General features: G+C 41.0%; 1 protein-coding gene across 4 annotated transcripts in view; it reads right to left on the reverse strand.

The window, feature by feature from the left end:
- Positions 1 to 17,108, reverse strand: part of XPNPEP3 (X-prolyl aminopeptidase 3) — a 30,126-nt gene that overhangs the window by 3,396 nt on the left and 9,622 nt on the right. Inside the window, exons 7-15 of one of the 4 annotated variants that reach the window (XR_014934931.1) lie at positions 15,348 to 15,433; positions 14,566 to 14,749; positions 12,995 to 13,115; positions 11,730 to 12,145; positions 10,037 to 10,074; positions 9,588 to 9,740; positions 5,796 to 5,919; positions 3,786 to 5,379; positions 3,628 to 3,682 (exon numbers count right to left, since the gene is read on the reverse strand). Coding sequence is in view for 2 of the 4 variants with exons in the window: in XM_015860714.3 (XP_015716200.2) it covers positions 11,979 to 12,145; positions 12,995 to 13,115; positions 14,566 to 14,749; positions 15,348 to 15,433 (558 nt within the window). In the remaining 2 variants the exon portion in view is untranslated. Of the gene's footprint in view, positions 1 to 3,627; positions 3,683 to 3,785; positions 5,380 to 5,795; positions 5,920 to 9,587; positions 9,741 to 9,911; positions 12,146 to 12,994; positions 13,116 to 14,565; positions 14,750 to 15,347; positions 15,434 to 17,108 lie in introns of those variants that run through there. The other 3 variants (XR_014934932.1, XM_015860714.3, XM_085517364.1) reach the window with 3 other exon arrangements.

The following is a 17,108-nucleotide window of genomic DNA, read 5'->3' on the forward strand; positions in this document are numbered from 1 at the left end:
ACCCTTCTTTCATACAGAAAAACTGCTAATTAAAACCGCGTGGAGGGTATAAGGAAGACTGTTCAGTTTCTCTTTCTTGTCCCGGGGGAACAAGATGACAGGGAAATGGGGAAGATGACAGTTTATCTGAATAAGAGTGTAGTGGGGAGGCAGGGGAACCAATAGCCCCCAGAAGCTCACAAGTGAAATGTTCACTCCCATGTTGGCTGATTGAAGAGTTACTTATGATAAACTGCTTCTCCCTCAGTTTGCCTTGCTGTTTCTTTCTATTTTCTCCTTGCACTCTTGTTGTCTCTTTATTGTATGTTTGTATTTTTAAATGTTGTAATTGAAACCCAGGTTGCAGGTTTGTTGATACACAGAAGTTATCAGGTAAGCTGTCCCTTCTACAAACACATTCCACTGGGTGGGCTTTGAGATCCCTTCCAACCCAACCATTCTGTGATTCCATGATTCTGTGGTATGCAACTCTTCTCTGAACAATGGGCATTTGCTTGGAAGCTTTTTACAGCCACGTTCTGTCATCCCTTCGTGACTGGGATGGATGGATTTCACTCAGCTAACCACATCTCCCTCAGGTACACTTTCAAGTGAAAGACAAACTTCTCAAAGAACTTTGAGGGCAGATTTGGGACTCGCACACAACACAACAGTGGTTTGTTTGCAGCAGCTTAATTTAAATTGGATTTCACTTCATTTTGTCGAACAGCTGAGGAACTCCGTGTGGACGCACTTATTTGCCTTAAGTGTTGGCTTAAAATCAGTTCCTAATCGATTTAAGCTCCACTGATCAGATTTAAATATATATGTAAAAGGTCAACACAACCTTTTACATTGATTTAATGAAATGATATTGAAAGCAATGCTTGAGTAAACCGGTGCAGCCTTGTGTAAATGCTGTTTGAATTAGTATAATATGGATTGTCAAAAGATGGAAAAACATCTCTCCCATTCGAACTCTGCACATTCAATCTCTTGATTGAATGCTAGACAGACGGATTTTGGTGGACCCGCGTATTGATTTTATCATTAGCTACACAAAACAAATAGCTAATTCTATAATAGGCACATTTTATGGCTTCCCTCAATGGTGTTGATCCACCTGCATGTATATATTTGGTTGAGAAATCACAAGCATTCCCTCTTGAGTGTGAAAGTTCAAAATTCAAGCCCAGGAATGCTTTTAAAATTATGATCATTATAAGGTGAATATCTAGAAGGAGAGGGCTTTCCTTAAAATTTAGATAAGTTACAGTACAAATGTATCACGTGTCTCAGAAGCCAATTTCACTGTTCAACAGGTGCAGATATTCATCATACATTAAATTTCACTTGTGCTGAGAGGCTGGATCACTGAGGAATCACCTCATTGGTATGTGGAATATTTACTACGTATAGCTGGATGGCTTCCCAGGAATTCTGATGAAATACATTGATGCACCAGAAAGCACATCCTTTCTTCACAAGTCTTGTGAAGGAAGATGCAAGCTTTGCTCTTCTCAGTATCTGTAACTGTCTGAATTGCCTACAGCAATTCATCAAGAATAAGTGTCAAGAAAGAGCTTTTCATATAGAAAGTTCCTTCTGTTGAGTAAAGCTATTGTTAAAAACAAGAATATGCTATTTAAAATAAAGCACACTTTTACTTAAAGGACGTTTTTCTGCACCTTGTTCAGAAATTGCCTTTTTTTCTTATGGAAGGGTGAAAAACCACATGTTGCTTTAAGCAATTTCAGATGCTTGAAAGAGATGAGTGATATTGGGAGCACTTCAAAAAGCACAAGAACTTAGAAGCCAATAAGTAACATTTGGCTGGGAATTGTTTGCATGTGTCCTTTGAATAAGAAGCATTATTTGCTAAAAATGATTTATTTAGACAATTCAACTATCAATTTCTGTATCTGAGATACAAACAATGTAGGGTACAAAGGTAGGAGAGACTTCCAGTCACTATCTAAAAACATCCCTCAGTTCCCTTCCATAACAGGTGATCTGATTTGCTGCATAGAATTGATCTGCATGACAAATATGGGCAAGTTTAGCTCTTGGAGTGTTAAAATATGTAAGAGAAAAGGATGACGGTAGCGGGTTTTGTGCATCTGGATAAGTCTTGGAAAGTTTTAAATGAGTGTAGGCCACATTCCGTACAGCTGAGAAGCCATGTTAAAAAAACAAACAGACTAAATTAAACAGCAATAAAAATCAGTATGAACTGCTTTATATTTAAAAGTGAATACTGAGAGCCACGAAAGCTCTGGAGTTTGCATGAGCAGCCTATCAAATGTTAATGTCACTAACACCGGGGAACCTTGTAGAAACCATCCCTCTACAAATGCAAAGTGATACTATTAAAAAAAAAAAAAAAAAGAAAGAAAGAAAAAGAAGTGTGATTTTTAAAAAAAAAAAAAATTGAAATTCTCTGTTCCTGGTTCACAGCCAAACTACACACATGCAGGTTTGAGGATGTGGATCTCTGATATGAAGGCAAGTCCTCCATCCCATGTGTTACGAACTGCCTTGTAGCTTAAGTCGTGTAACTGGAAGATGAACACTACAATTGCATTTCCATTCTCAAATGTAAATTCATAAAGATTTCCATGGCAGATCCTACTTTCATTCGACAGATGTGAGTTTCTTTTTGGTCCCATACGCAAACTCATGTACCTGGTAGTCTTGCTGTATGCAATTAATAGAGAAGCAACCACATGGAGAAGTGTCCTATGAGTAAAGGAGTGGCCAGATCAGCTGTGAGGTTTTTTTCCCATAATCCAAATGCATCATTAATATTTTAAACACTCATCGGAGTACAACAGAAAACATCAGTCACTTCCATGTAGACTGCAATTCATAGACACTAAAGCCCTATTCCAACAGCTAAAGCATTGGTGGAATCGCACTGGAAACTCTTGTTCCTGTTTCCATATGCTCAGCAATACTTCAGCTGGCATTTCTGTGACCATCAGCTGAGGGCACGACACACAATAGTGTACAACACAGGAGTTGTGCTTCGAGTCAGAGACTGGAGCATGCCAGTTTACTTCAAGAGCAGCCTAATCTCATTTATTTACTTAGAAGCGTACACACTTGTGAGCACTGAAATTCATATGGATAAATCAGTTCATTTCCTACTTAAAAATTGACTTTTGAATAAAGAAGTTCCTTGCAGAAAAAAGACAGAAGTAGGAATTCTCTTCAGTCTCAGCCAGGTCTTTATCATCCAAAAAAGTTTTTAACCTTCTAATTTTAGCAATGATTGAAGGAAGAGGACATAAGATCTGCACCAAGTATAAACTGCAAGAATGCTCCTATTTTCTATTTGCATATTAATTAATGTCATTTTGAAGCAGTAATAGATACTATAAAGAAGATAACACAAATTGTTCTTTCTTGACACTGCGGATGTCTAAAAACTTCCTGAAATGGCCTAACTGTATTGTCAGTCCAGCTGCCTCCAGATGAAATGAAATAATGCTTTGTGGCACAAGCAGGTTATGACAGTCTGAATGGAAAAGCCTGAGCAGAACAAAACTCAAAATGGAGCAAGGCTCCCCGACAGCGGAATAATAATGCGACTGACTTGAAAAGACAGAGGGAATAATGAAATCAAAACAAGGGGTAGAGACTTACTATTATGGTGTTCTCAGTTTGCTGCTCCGGATGGTTACTTCTCTTGGATTAATTACTGAAAAAAAGAAGATAGGTGTGTTTGTAGGTCACTCTATTTGAGCTGGAAGAGCAAAAGAGGGCATGGCGCTGTGCAGGGCTGGTCATATTGGAGTTCTCACCCTCCTCCTCCAGGTGAGGAATGAAACTTCAGTGAGGCATCTCTTGGTCAGTGCTTGGTGCTGGGAGTGGCCGCTGGGTCAGCCTCCTCCAAGCCCTCTCCAAACTTCTTTGAGAGCAAATCCCAGTAACGAACACTGTAAGAGGTCATCTCTCCTTTTACTACATTGAGTGGGATTCATACCTTCCAGTATTCAATCTGGTGCAAGTTTCCAAAGGAAGCCAATCCATTGTGCTGAAAAAAATCACATAACAGAATGAATATACTTCCTGGTACAGCGTGTTTGGTCTCTGTTAGATGTTTTAGCTGGATTGATACCAGTTTACTAAGCTGGGTGGAAAAAGGTTGGAGCTACATGAAATTTGTTTCATACCTGTTTGATTTCAAATGTGAAGCAAGAACAATAAGTGGATATTAAGGATTTCAAAGAGAACCTTTGCTGTTGGGGAAGTTAGAGCGATCAAATGTGAAAGAATCCAGACAATGACGAGAAATATTTCCTGAGACACTAAATCCTGAGCTTGGAATGATGCAATGGCAGCATCAACACGCGGGAAAACTCAGTTCTCTCCCTTGTGCTTACACTTCAAGACTGGGGCTTTTCCCTCTGCATTGACGTGAGCAGTGTGAGATCTGCACAGCCAGGTCATTCAGGGAACAAACAGAGACTTGAATGAGGTCTGGACTGTGCTCATGTCCCACACAATTCCTCATTTTACAAGAGCTAACAAAGGATGGCAAAAAGACGGGAAGGCCCTGATAAAGAATGGATTCAGGCCCAGAGAAGCTACTGTGCAGTCCTTCCTGCAACTTTACATTTAATTTTTAAACACGTAAAGATTATGTCAAGTACTGGAGAAAAGAATTGAGGAGATTGTGATACTTACTGGAAGACTTTATTTTCTTTTGTCTATGCGTGCAGCATCTTTTCTACCAGAGAAGAGTCATGCAACATGTATGTCTCCCCACTGCTAGTTTGCTACCTTTCCTCTCTGATTCTTCATCCTTCTAGATAATCTAGATAATCTAGACAATCAATAAAGCAAGTAAAGTGCAATGGTTTTAATAGGGGAGCATTCAAACCATATGATCAAAGGGTGCCTCCTACTCTTCCATTCTGTGACTCTGTTGGCTGAATACAGGCTGTATTATAGAAGACGTTCATATCAGTTCTGTCAACAAAAATCAGTACATTAAGAACAGTGGTGTTTGGTGATTAAGTCTTTTTGTCTTAAACAAGCCTAGAGAAGCAGATTATCATTTTTGTGTACATTACTAACATCACTGCAATTTCAGAGAGAGCTGCACACTGAAGGAAAATAGCAGCTCATGGCTAATTGCTGAGATTAATACGCAATTATCAGTATATGAAGAATTTGGGTTTGCACTGCAATCCTCTTTTTTCATTAATTGTACACTTGTCCTGTTTTGTTTCTCTAGGAAAGTAAGATAAAATGATGCATTTCCGTTCTGGTGTTTGAGATTAATGATGACATCTTTCAAGGCAAGCACATCCTTACCTTTGTTTGGAAAGGCACTCACCTGGTGACAATCGCTGAATGCTGTCTCTTCAAAAACCTCACAGAGCAGGGAAACTACTTTATACAACAGGAAGAGAAATGAAGATGGAGGCAATGTTAAGGCTACACAGCAGTGATCTGCAGTAAAATATACTGCAGAGATAATATAATAATTAAAAGCCCAGAAACTATAACCCTTGGACATTCTAAGTTAAAATCAAATTTAACGAGAAAACCAAAGGAAGCATAAAGAAATGCAAAGCCAGAACATTCAAAAAACTCTCAATTATGCTTGGTTAAAAGCTCTTCAAAATCTCTAACCAGCTAAAAGGCACGACATTTGTGTGCATAATACGCGTGTGTTTATATATAAACTAAAATACGCATGCTTTTGAAGATGAATCATACATTTCTGCTTCATACTTTCTAACTGGAAATTCATTAGAAATCTCTTTCTGTTTCACAGGAAAAGGGGAAAAAATACTACACACCTTTAGAAATCTCTTAATCGTATCCAAGTCCACAATTGTAGAACCATCTCAATAGGAACGGTGTGTTTTTGCCTGGTTACAGTCACCACAGTAACACCCATGTAGCTGCTAAAAAGCTCATCTCCTGGAAAAAAATAAAAGAGCAGGGGAAAGCATAAATGAGAGAGCAACATGTGAACCAGATATCTGCAGTGCACCAGAGGGACCTCAGCAAGGCCTTACAGAATCTGAGTACAAGGAGCACACTGGAGGCTACATACGACTCTTGTGGCTGCATGCGGGTATCTCTATGTGACCAGAGGGAACTGGAGCTACAGATGGAAGGCCTCTGTGATGGAGGCAGCTGCCTGGGGATGTGAGTACTGGAGATTCCTAAGCCATCCATAGGGAATCTGCTCCTCTGGGAAGAAGAAGGTGTGAGAGCTGGGCTGAAGGAATGCGTGCAGTGTGTGAGGAGTCAGCTGGTCCAAGCTCCACAATTCGGCCCTGTGATGGGGACCATCCTAGTCCCAGGTGCTATATCAAACCTCGTCTATCCAAGAGGCAGCACTGGAAATGTTAAGCAGTTATTGGATCAAAATTGGATCCTGATGGCATGGCAGGACAACAGCACAGGCATACTGAGGTGGGCTGCTGTATAGAAATGATCAGGCTGTCAAGAGGCGCTAAGGAAGGGTCTTCATAGGCAGCACCAGAAACACTAGTTTTTATCATGGAAAGAGATATGTACTGACAAAGCTTAAAAACCCATCCCTGCTGCACTAGCAACAGCTGGACTTTCTCTGACTGACTATAGTGCCTGTTCTATGTCCACAACCCAGACATAATGCTGTAAATTATGAAGTTATTGGTTGTAGCTCCCATTGGCGAAACCTTTGTTATGCTTTGCACTCTGTGTGCATATTAGTCTATAAAAACACAGTATACTTTCCCTGAACTAAAAGCAATAAATACCTCTATCATGTAAAGGATTAACATGATAAGAAGCTACCTGACGTCTGCTAAGTATTTCCTGGTAGGAGTCAGGCTGCTTAGCTTGGATCAGTGGCCAATGCCATCGTGCATTCATCTCTTAGAAGCTTTGTTCTGCCACAGAATGAAAAGTCTCACTCTCCTGCAGACATTATTGTTCATATTGGTCAAATGTACTGATCAAAAAAAGAAACAGCAAAAACCAACAGTACTTCAGTGAGCCTATTTTCCTGAAAATAACTGCATTTTAGCTAGTTTGCTGTACTCCCAACTTCTAGTACCTCATCAATGAGCAACAGGCTCAGCATTTCAGTTCTCTGCTGCCATGATATTCCTGCTTGGATCATGACAAGTTCCTTGAAGAAAACCAATTTGGGTTCTTCATGATCTACAGAGGAGAAAACCAATGCAGAGTTTCAGACACAGTCTGTTCTGGCCTATAACAGCTTGTTGGAGGCCAACATTCACAAGAAGCTCCCAAACCAAGACTGCACATCAACCACTCATTACTACTTGGATCCCCAGCATCCAGGGAACGGAATATTTTAAACCCTACACATTCCACCTTGTCTACAACTGACTTTTGTTTTACTTTTTCTTTGCTCAAAGCTCTGGTCGTCAGACTTACCCAGGCAAGAATTAATTTTCCTTTGCCATTGTTAATGGATAACTCAATCATGGTAGTTAAAAAAGCATAATGTGGAATGAGTCAGCAAGGGATGGTTGACACATGGAGGACCTGGAAATTTTTCCTCGTTCCTTTCTGCTCATCTTCAGTAGAGCCTGGGCATGGTGAGCTATATATTGAGTGGTGCTTTGGAGAAGCAAGCAGATGGGCTGAGGCATGGCTTGTCCCAGGAAGATAAGGCTTGTTTGCTGTTTGCTGCTAGAGGGGAAGACTCAAAGCTGGCAGCCAGGTAAGACAGACGGCATAAAAACTGAGAAGGCAAAAGGAGCTGAAGGGAGTGTATTGTTGAACTACCCTGCTTCACTATCCATTTGTTATAAATTCTGATTTAAAATGCAACTTACTGTTTTTATCTCTGAAATACAATTGATTTTATAAGTCAGGCGTGATCCCAGAGCCAGTGCTGCCCAATCAGTGATTTTTAGAACAGAGAGGCTAAGCATGTGTGAAAGGAGTCCACACAGCAGAGATGCTGCAATGATCTCAGAAGTATTAGAAACTGAAACAAAGCTAACTCTGCATACTAATGAAAAATGCCTGTACAGGTTTCTGGATGAACCAGTTCGGAAGAAATAATAAATAAAAAAAGTCAATTTATTGCAATGCAGACTCTTGTTCTCCAGTTAGATGAAGTGCTCATCATAATTGCAGCATTTTGGTCATTTATATCATATGGGTTTTTTCTAAGTTTAACCCTAACTCTTTTTAGCTTTACAGTAATTTTCCTAGGAGGAATTACTACATTTCCATAGTTTAGAAGCATATAACCTCAGCCTCGCTCCCTCCATCATAGCAAAGGTTTTTGCCTCGAAACTTACTTTTCCTGGTTCACATTTTTAAAACATGACACATGATCAATAACATGAAAGTGCAGAAAACTTCCTCATCTGATAATTCTATTGATTTTTAGATAGAATAATTAAACTAACTGTTAAGAACAAGTTCATCAATACAATCTGGCTGCTTTGTTCCCCCCTCTTGAGTAAGAGGGATCAGTCAGGGTCTCCTGGTTTGCATAACCAGACACGATACCAAACAGCCATTTTACACCTGATTGTTCTCACCTTGCTCTTATAACCACCTGCGCACACTCTCCTGGCTCCAAATTATGCCCTCCTCCTGAATCTTCTACATTGCACTGTACATTCCCAGAAGCCTCCATCTCCATTCTGTTCTATGCTCTCCTTTCTACACTATCAGGTTGATTTGTGAAACGTCAAATACAGCTTTAGAAGACATACTGTATTTTTCACAGATAATGGAGATTGAGTGGCAAATTGTGCTGAATGCCAAATTTATTTCCATTTTGATGACAGAAGCATATCCACACATTAACACCTCTGCTCAGGCTGTTAACAGTGGGACTTTATTACCAACCAGTTCTCTGCAAAGCAGAGCAGGTCACTGGTGCAGTATGAAATGGGAAAATGGAGAAGAGTCTCCAAGGACTTTCTCTATAAGCCAAGAAGCTTCTTCATAGGGATGGCTGACTGAAATGAAATTTCCATCTCATTCTCTGATTCCTTTAAGACCTGTGGCTTAGTTCCAAAAAAATCCCTCCCTAACATGTCTTGATTATACCCGAGTTTCTGGTGAATCAAGAAGTCCAACAAAATGTGCCTTAGGGTTACGCATATCCAAGCTCCTACGAGCCAGTGAAAGAAGTGGATCCTGCAGTGAGGATCTGGAAATGGATTCACTCTCATCCAGCAGATGACGAGTGGTGCTGCCACTGAGCTGCTCCTGCACCCAAGTGGTTGGAGTGAAGAATCTCTTCAAGGCAATAAATCAGGCAGGATACGACTGGAGATTAGGGAGTACGTCATTGTTACGTGCAGTCGGAGAAGGCATTCTTTGTACTGGATTCCTATGAGTGATGTGTAAAACGTTCACAGATTTGGTTGTATTCAGGAGATGCAGTGGCACATGTATACGTACCAGCTGAGACTCTGATTATCTACCTCTGCAGCAACTGAGAGAAAGCCCTCAAAAATTTAGGCTGGCAACACTCAAACGTAATACATTCTATGGAACATGCTCTCATGAGCAACAGATTCAAAACATTTGCAGTAGTTTATGCTGAAGAAATGGCTAGAAACTCTGGAAGATTTATAGAATATGGAGCAACTCACAGCCTGAATTGGACACTTTGCGTGGCAGCGCACAGCAGTCAGTCCTGGCTGATCCAGTACTGCCCACCCAGCTGAGCCACAAACACTTCTTTACTGACAAACATTCTTCAACAGTCTTAAGTTCAATTGGTGTTTGCAAGTTGCGGGATTTTCCTGAAAGACGGAAATCAGTGTTTGTCTATATTTGACAGCGTTACTTGAAGTACAAGACAGATTACAGATAATTTATAAATCTTTCTGAAGAATAATGCTTTCTGAAGCTTTCAAATCAGTTTAATAGCCATGCAAATTGATGGCTCAATAAATGACCTTCTAGAAAATGCATTATTTTAAAAATAACTTTTTAATATGTATTCCAAGGACTTATTTACAGTATGTCTGTTGACTCTGCAACTAAGCACACGTGCAGATGTGGTCATCAGCAGGCACACTTCTTTTCAGCTACTTACAATTCCAAAATCCAAGACATCTCCCAGCTGGTATGGCTCTAGCAGGTGCAATTGGAAAAATAAATGCGTTAGACTGGAAGGACATCAAAAGTAACCATCAGTTCTGCGTGTCCACACTTGACAACCCCCCCATACAACAGTTTACACTGTGATGCACGAATATCTAACAATAACTACCATCAGAGATTAGTAGGTTTTCTCTTCTAGGTGAAACTTGATACATTAAACCTTGTGAAAGCATTCATTTTTTTATCTCATTTAAAAAACAAACTTACAGCATGTCTTGGCTGCCTTTCAAGTGCCAAGTTCACACCTTGGTAGTTACACTCCGCTTCCATTAAAAGCAATGGGAAATGCATGACACTGCCTGGCCTTCACTAAGTCAAATGTAACACAGAAAAATAAAGAAAGGGGGATTAAAACCAAATTGCTGTAGGTTACACAGCAACAGAACCAGAAGTCAAACTCAGGAACCCTGACTACCACTGCCTACATCTACTGTGGGGAGCTGAGGCATATGGGGAAGAGGGAACGACATACATTAAGGAGAAAAGCAGGTTTAAGGAAACTGTGATATTATGGAGCATGAAGACAAGAGGATAGAGTAAGAGAATTTTTAAAAGTGGAGAGGAAAAATACTTAAAGCTGCAATTAGAAAGGAAAAAAAAGATGATACAAAGAACAAGCCAATGTATGTAACAGGAGATATATTATTAGAGACATTTTGCAGATGTTAAAAAGTTGACTGTCAAAATATCTTTAGGAAACACACAGCATGTTTGCCTCAAATAGGTATGTTTACGACGGCATCACAATGGTTCAGGTGGTACGCTGTTGCTGACAGAAAGTTTTCTCTTTACTCCTCATAAATCACATTTGCAGCTGCCTAAAAAATATCACAAAGCATTCATTGGCATTTGGCAAAACCTAAAACCCAGCAGAGCTCTTGCCCTCAGTGTTCTTAAAAGGAAAATTATTTCAAAGGAGTGGTATAAAACTGCTGCTTTCTTCAAAAATGCACTGCTGAAGTTGCTGACAGCATAAACCAGAAAGATGCTGTGACTGTCCCAGAACTGACCATGTCACATCCAGCTGACAACCAGCATCTTGCCAGTGGAGCCCAGCACAGCCAACATAGTACTGGCTTCACAGGGCAGTGGCAGGCTCAGAACAAGAGCCTTGAATGGAGATTTGTGATAAAAAGAAGAAATGTGGAAGACAAGAATGAACAACCTCCGGAGTCCCATTAGTACTCTCTACTCAAACATTTCAATAAGCTGAAAGACTAGATGAGGTGTTTTCCTCTGCTGATGGCTTATTTTGCATCTGCTTGAACCAAACCCAAATATATTCTTAAAATAATAAAAGCACTCTGCACAGGCTTCAGGCTACCTCCCAACCAAACCCATCTTCTGACTACCAAAACCTCTCCTCCCAGGGCTCTAAAGTCAAAGATGTTTGAAACAACTTTATTGTCCAAAAGCAGCATTTTTCAGAATTTCACTTTAAAATTCTGACTATTATGATACTACTGCAAAAGGGTAAACAACAGGACTGTGGTCTCAGCAGTTGCACTACTGCATCTGTAGAGGAACCAGACAGGAGCTCTGCTACTGGCAGCATTCACACACAAAGTCCATCTTTCCAAGGGCATCAGAACAGATGGACCCACACAACGCAGGGATGAACCCACCTCCATGTTCTGCAACAGCTCAACATCAGCACTAATCAAATCAGAAGGAAAATACACATAGAAAAGTTTGCTTTGCTTTTCAGTACTCAGTGCCAGAGTCTTTTGCATTCCACTTCCCAACTTTGGTTTTGGAAACAGCCATCAACTGATCATACTCTCCATCACTTGACAACCGCTGTCAGTTACAGGGATCTGCATCCCTGGAGGCATGCGTCTCCTTGGGAGGATGCAAGAGGCAGAGGAGGGGCATCATGAGCTGCGACCACAGATCTGCTCGATATCGTAGATCTCCTTAGGACAGTCAACAGACAAGATGAGAGGCGAATCGTCTCCTATCACAACATCATCCTCGATGCGCACACCAATGCCACGAAATCTCTCTGGGGCATTCGCATCATCTTCAGGAATATAAAGTCCTGAAAGAAGGGAGGGAATTAAAACATGCCACACCCTCCAAAACACCTTTCCCTCACTGCATCACCATAAGAACAGGGTTAGATTTTCAGCAGTATAAGAAGAATTTGACCTTGAACAAGTTTAGTAAGGGTAACTGTTCTCTTTCCCCTCAGTTGCAGCAGCTGGTAAAAAAAAGAAGGGGAAGTATCTGACAGTGCCTACAGACACCAGCATGTCAATAAAAACTTCCACAATTACAGCTGGTCCTTTGGCACTTCTTGCTCTCAATACGATGTTCACAGTGATGATTTTAACAGTGTTCTGAATAAAAAGAGAGAAGAGCCAAGCATTAAATATAAGTTTTCATCTGACAGCTCCAAATCAAGTGACGAGCGGAAATACTCATTGTGAAATGCCTCATTTGCAAAGATAAGTTGTGAACGCTTGTAATTGTGGGCTGCAAGGCTCAAGAGGGACTTACACTACAAGTGACTGGTAGCAGTTTAGTTACAGTAACACAGACCACAGCACAAATGAATGTACCCTACTTCTCTGCACTGCAACTGACCTGTGATGCTGAGGATCAAATGCCAGCGGTCTTAAGTTCTAAATTATTCTGTCTCTTGCAGCACAGACACTTTCTGAGAATTCATGCCCACACGTTGGCTGTATTTGAGATGGAAATGCAATTTTCAAATATTCTAATATTTTTGGGAGGGGTGTAAGATAAGGTTTTCTAACATTTCAATTATTTTCAAGTTCAACAGGAAAGGACCTGAATGCTTTGGTCAGAAGAACCAACTAACTACTCAAAGCAATACATCCTTGGTGTCACATGATTTTGTCCACCACTGACTGTATCTTTTTACCTGGTTCAATGGTTATCACCATGCCTGGCTGGAGCGGGACAGACCGGGATATATCTGGGGTATCATGAACATCCATGCCCAAGTAATGGCCCACGTGATGTGGACAGTACCTTCGAACAGCCTGATGGAAAACAAAGCAAGTATTACGGAGGTATTTAAACACAGCCAATCTGTTGTTCAAATGCAGGAGATGGAAAGAAGACAGACAGCAGTTCTGTGCTGTGCTTAGTTACCTGCTTGTCTCTCGGCCCTCAATTTACCAGAACTGAAGGGCCCTTAAAACCTAACAGAACCAGCTGCCTGTTCTGAGTATTTCCACTCAAGCATGAGCTTAAGCACATCCACACCTTAGCATGACAGGCAAGACTTCAGTTTTTATCTCACTGACCTTTGCTGCCCCAACCCTCCCCATCTCTTAAACACCCCCACCCCATGTTGCTCCTATCAGCAGACCCCAACAAGTGGCAGCAGCCAGCACAGCTACTTTGTGATGTGGTGAAGCAGTCACCTATGCATAAAAGAAAAGAAGCCAATTTCACTCAGCAGCTACAGCAGGATTCTAACCCAGCTCTACTGGGCACTGTTACCACCTCCCCCTGCACCATCCTAATCTCCTCCCTCCAGGGAGGAGCTCCCATCAGCAGGAATCAGAGCTAATACCTCCTCAGTCCCCCAGCTCCTCACATTCCCCGAGGACTGAGCTGCAGATGTTATTCTCATCTGCCTGTGCTGCCACCTGCCGAGAGAAATTGGCATGACCGCCTCCATTCGGAGGCGAGAACTTGAGCTGTTACCGTTCTGATGCTGTAGGACAATTACATCTGGCAGAAGTTTGCACTGCTGCCAAAGGGGTAGTTCTGCCGCCTGGTCCCAGTCACCTTTTTGGTACTGGCATCGGCAATCATGCAGATGTGTAGTGAGTGGGACTAGAAAACTTTTCTAGTGGCAAAACAATCCTATTTTACCTGCAGGTTTAGCTCCAAGGCAGCACAGTTCCCCACTGTTTCCCCTGGATAATTCTTTGAATCCCAGCAGTGACACAAAGAGGTACAGAAGAGGCAGCGAGTGGGAACACTGAGAAATTGGGCTGCACTTTTTGGTGGCAGTGCAGATTAATGTTATTTTAAACAAATCTCAAAACTCTGACTAAATACCTGCAGTTGACCATGCACACAGCCTTCTGTATCAGTGCCAATGCTTCCCTAGGTCTCTTCGGATTATTTGTATTTGAATGCTACACTGACATTAGTAAGTAGTGTGGACCAGTGGGAATGGATTTGCAGAGGGAAACAGCAAGTGTCAGGGGGACAGTATCCTCACTACACATGTGTAAGCCCTGGATGTTATTTTAGACCAAATTGTGCACTGAACACCCATTAGGGGTTGAAACAGATCTTCAAGTTCAGCCTCACCTGAAAGAAATCCAGTCCAGCACTGAGACCAGCCCACAACACGGGTTAAAGCACATTAAGTAGGGATAGTTAAAAGATTCACTTCAAAAGCATATTCCTGTTCTAAACTAAAGCCACTAACATAGAAGTGAAGCTGGATTAAGAAAGAACTGTAGGTACCTTGAAGAAGTGGCTATCAGTAATGCTGCTCTTTAGGATCCCCAAGTCTTTCAGCTTCTGTCCAACAAGGCTCAGCATGAGGCTGTAGATATTTTCTAGACTCACACCTGGGGAGCAGAGGCTCAGGCAGGATTTCTGGATATCCAGGACAGCCTGGTACAGTTCTGCTTGAGGTTTGGTAAACCTGAAAATCATCGCAAAAAGGAACAAAGCACATTTCTCACAATTAAGTCCTCACCCCAGAAGCTGTTTTAGAGACAGATTTGGTTCAGTGCTGGAGAAAGGAAAGTCAGAAAGGAAAGCAACTGTCTCCTTATGGGAAATGCCAGACAAGGTATCTCTGAAACATGCCCTTCAACGCACTGGGTAGAACCAGGGTTTCTACTTGACTTCCCAACCCCAAGGCAACACTATTGCTGGAGAAAGAACACACTCAAGCCCAACATGCAGGAGTCAAACACACAAGCACAGGGACACCGCACCAGCCATGTATTGGTCAGATAAACTCCTATTCCATTACTCTGAATAAGGAACAGCTGAATGCCCAAAAGCCATCTCTTCACTTTTAACATATAATAATACCTGAAAACAGCAATAAATAATGAAGCAGTGGGAAATACAGCTTTTCACACTGAAACATTTGTTTATATAATTTCATTATCCTGAAGAACTACAGAAAGGGACATATTTGAGCTATTGTCACAGATTGCACACATAGACTCAAACTGTGCATTATTTAAGAGCTTCTCACACTCCTTCAAAACAGCCTTGACATAACATACCTTCCATTGATGGGCCAGGTTCGTGTGATGTCGCTTACATAGCAGGAGGACTCACATCCGCCATCTAGCAAGACCAGTTCACCATCCTGAGAACAACAGGAAAACAAACCCTGTGGATCAGTGGCTATTAAGTGAACTGATTTCTCAGAGAGGAGGAAAGGAGATGATGCAGTGATTTCTGCAAAGCAGCTACAGAGATCTGAACTCCTTTTGCAGAACAACACCCAGCTGCTATTACTTATAAGTAGGCTACTACAGTTGGATTGCTTCTCTGCAAGTCTCTCACCATTAGGCTTATCTATAGTCTGAACTCTAACGCACTGATGTCAAACACTTTGGAGTAAAAGAGACATTCTCATGAACTATACCATGCTCTCAGATGTAAGCCCCATTGACACTGCAAATCCTATTCCAGCCAATTATACAGCTGACTCCTTTCACCAGTAGTTCTCTGCTTGTGACTGAGTCAGAAAGGTTTTGCAAGGGGAAAAAAGGTTTTTGAGCTACCCACAAGATCATTAACGAGTAAAAATATTAGCCTTGTCATAAGACTCAGCAAAATAGCTTCTGTGATAGTGCATCACTGCTGTAAAATTGTTGTTTAATAATTTGTACCATCTTTCTTCTTCTCTTGACTGCTCTGAGATAGACTTCTGAATTTATCTGCTGATGAAAAACAGACTTCTGAAGATACAAACCTCCAAATCAATTCGGCAAAACTGTCCTATGTCAATCAAATTGCTGACTGCACATCTTCCAAAAAGCAATGCAAAAAAGACTAAGGTCCAAGAACAAACCCACTGCCTTGCTTTTCCTCCTTTTTAAAGGGATGAGAAACAAATAAGAGTGATCAGATCTATGAAAACTTTGGATTTAATTATCTGTGGATTTACCTTCCTTCCACGGTTACTTTGTATAGAGACTTTTATAGAGATTCATTCTACAGGTCAGTGACTGTGCTAGCAGCCTTGATGTGGCATGACAAAGAATAACTCTAGCATATTAATGAAAAAAAGAATAATGCTAGCAGTACTTCCATTGGTGGCTACTATCGATATGTGTCACACACACACCATACGTGAACTAGAAGTGAGATGGTCTCACTACCACTTTCCATTTAAACCCTATTTAAAACTTTTTCAAAATAGCTGGTTCAATTATTTAAGTGAAATATGAAATTACAGTACCTGTCCTCTTCTAAGCAATTAAACAGACTAAGTAATAATCAAGTGGCTGAAGAAATTCAGCCTGTGGTTTGACTATTCAGTGCCTTGTTATGTCAAGGATCTTGTGCTCTTCCTCTAAAGCTGAGTCCACTGAGTGATAGAAAGTCCATGCCTGCCCATATGCAGCCTTCAGACACCTTCTAACTTAGATACCTCGTTAGCCTATTTGGCAACAAGATGTATAAGAGGCAGCTCATGAAGGAAAAGTCAAGTTTGTGAGTTTAACCTCCTACTTACTAGTTTAGAAAAAAAAAACAAGTGACAGTTGCTTAACAGATCAACTTTAACAGAAGCAACTGAAGTTACGCATGCATGCCTGACCTTGGATGACAGAACAACAAAAGAGGTTTATTTCTGCCAAAAACAGTCTGTCATATCTTTTGTACATGTGTCTCTACAGATCATTTCAAGGTCTGCTTGTATGCCAGCTTCAAGAAAAAAAAAACAATGCTGGCATGAAAAGTTTCATCCTGCATTAATGTGGAACATAAATATGCTCCACTGAAAATACTGAATACAGCAGAGGGGTAATAGT

Source organism: Coturnix japonica, chromosome 1 (genome assembly GCF_054131305.1).
Source record: "Coturnix japonica strain WE chromosome 1, WE-NBRP24, whole genome shotgun sequence".
In the NCBI taxonomy this organism is placed as follows: Eukaryota; Metazoa; Chordata; class Aves; order Galliformes; family Phasianidae; genus Coturnix; species Coturnix japonica.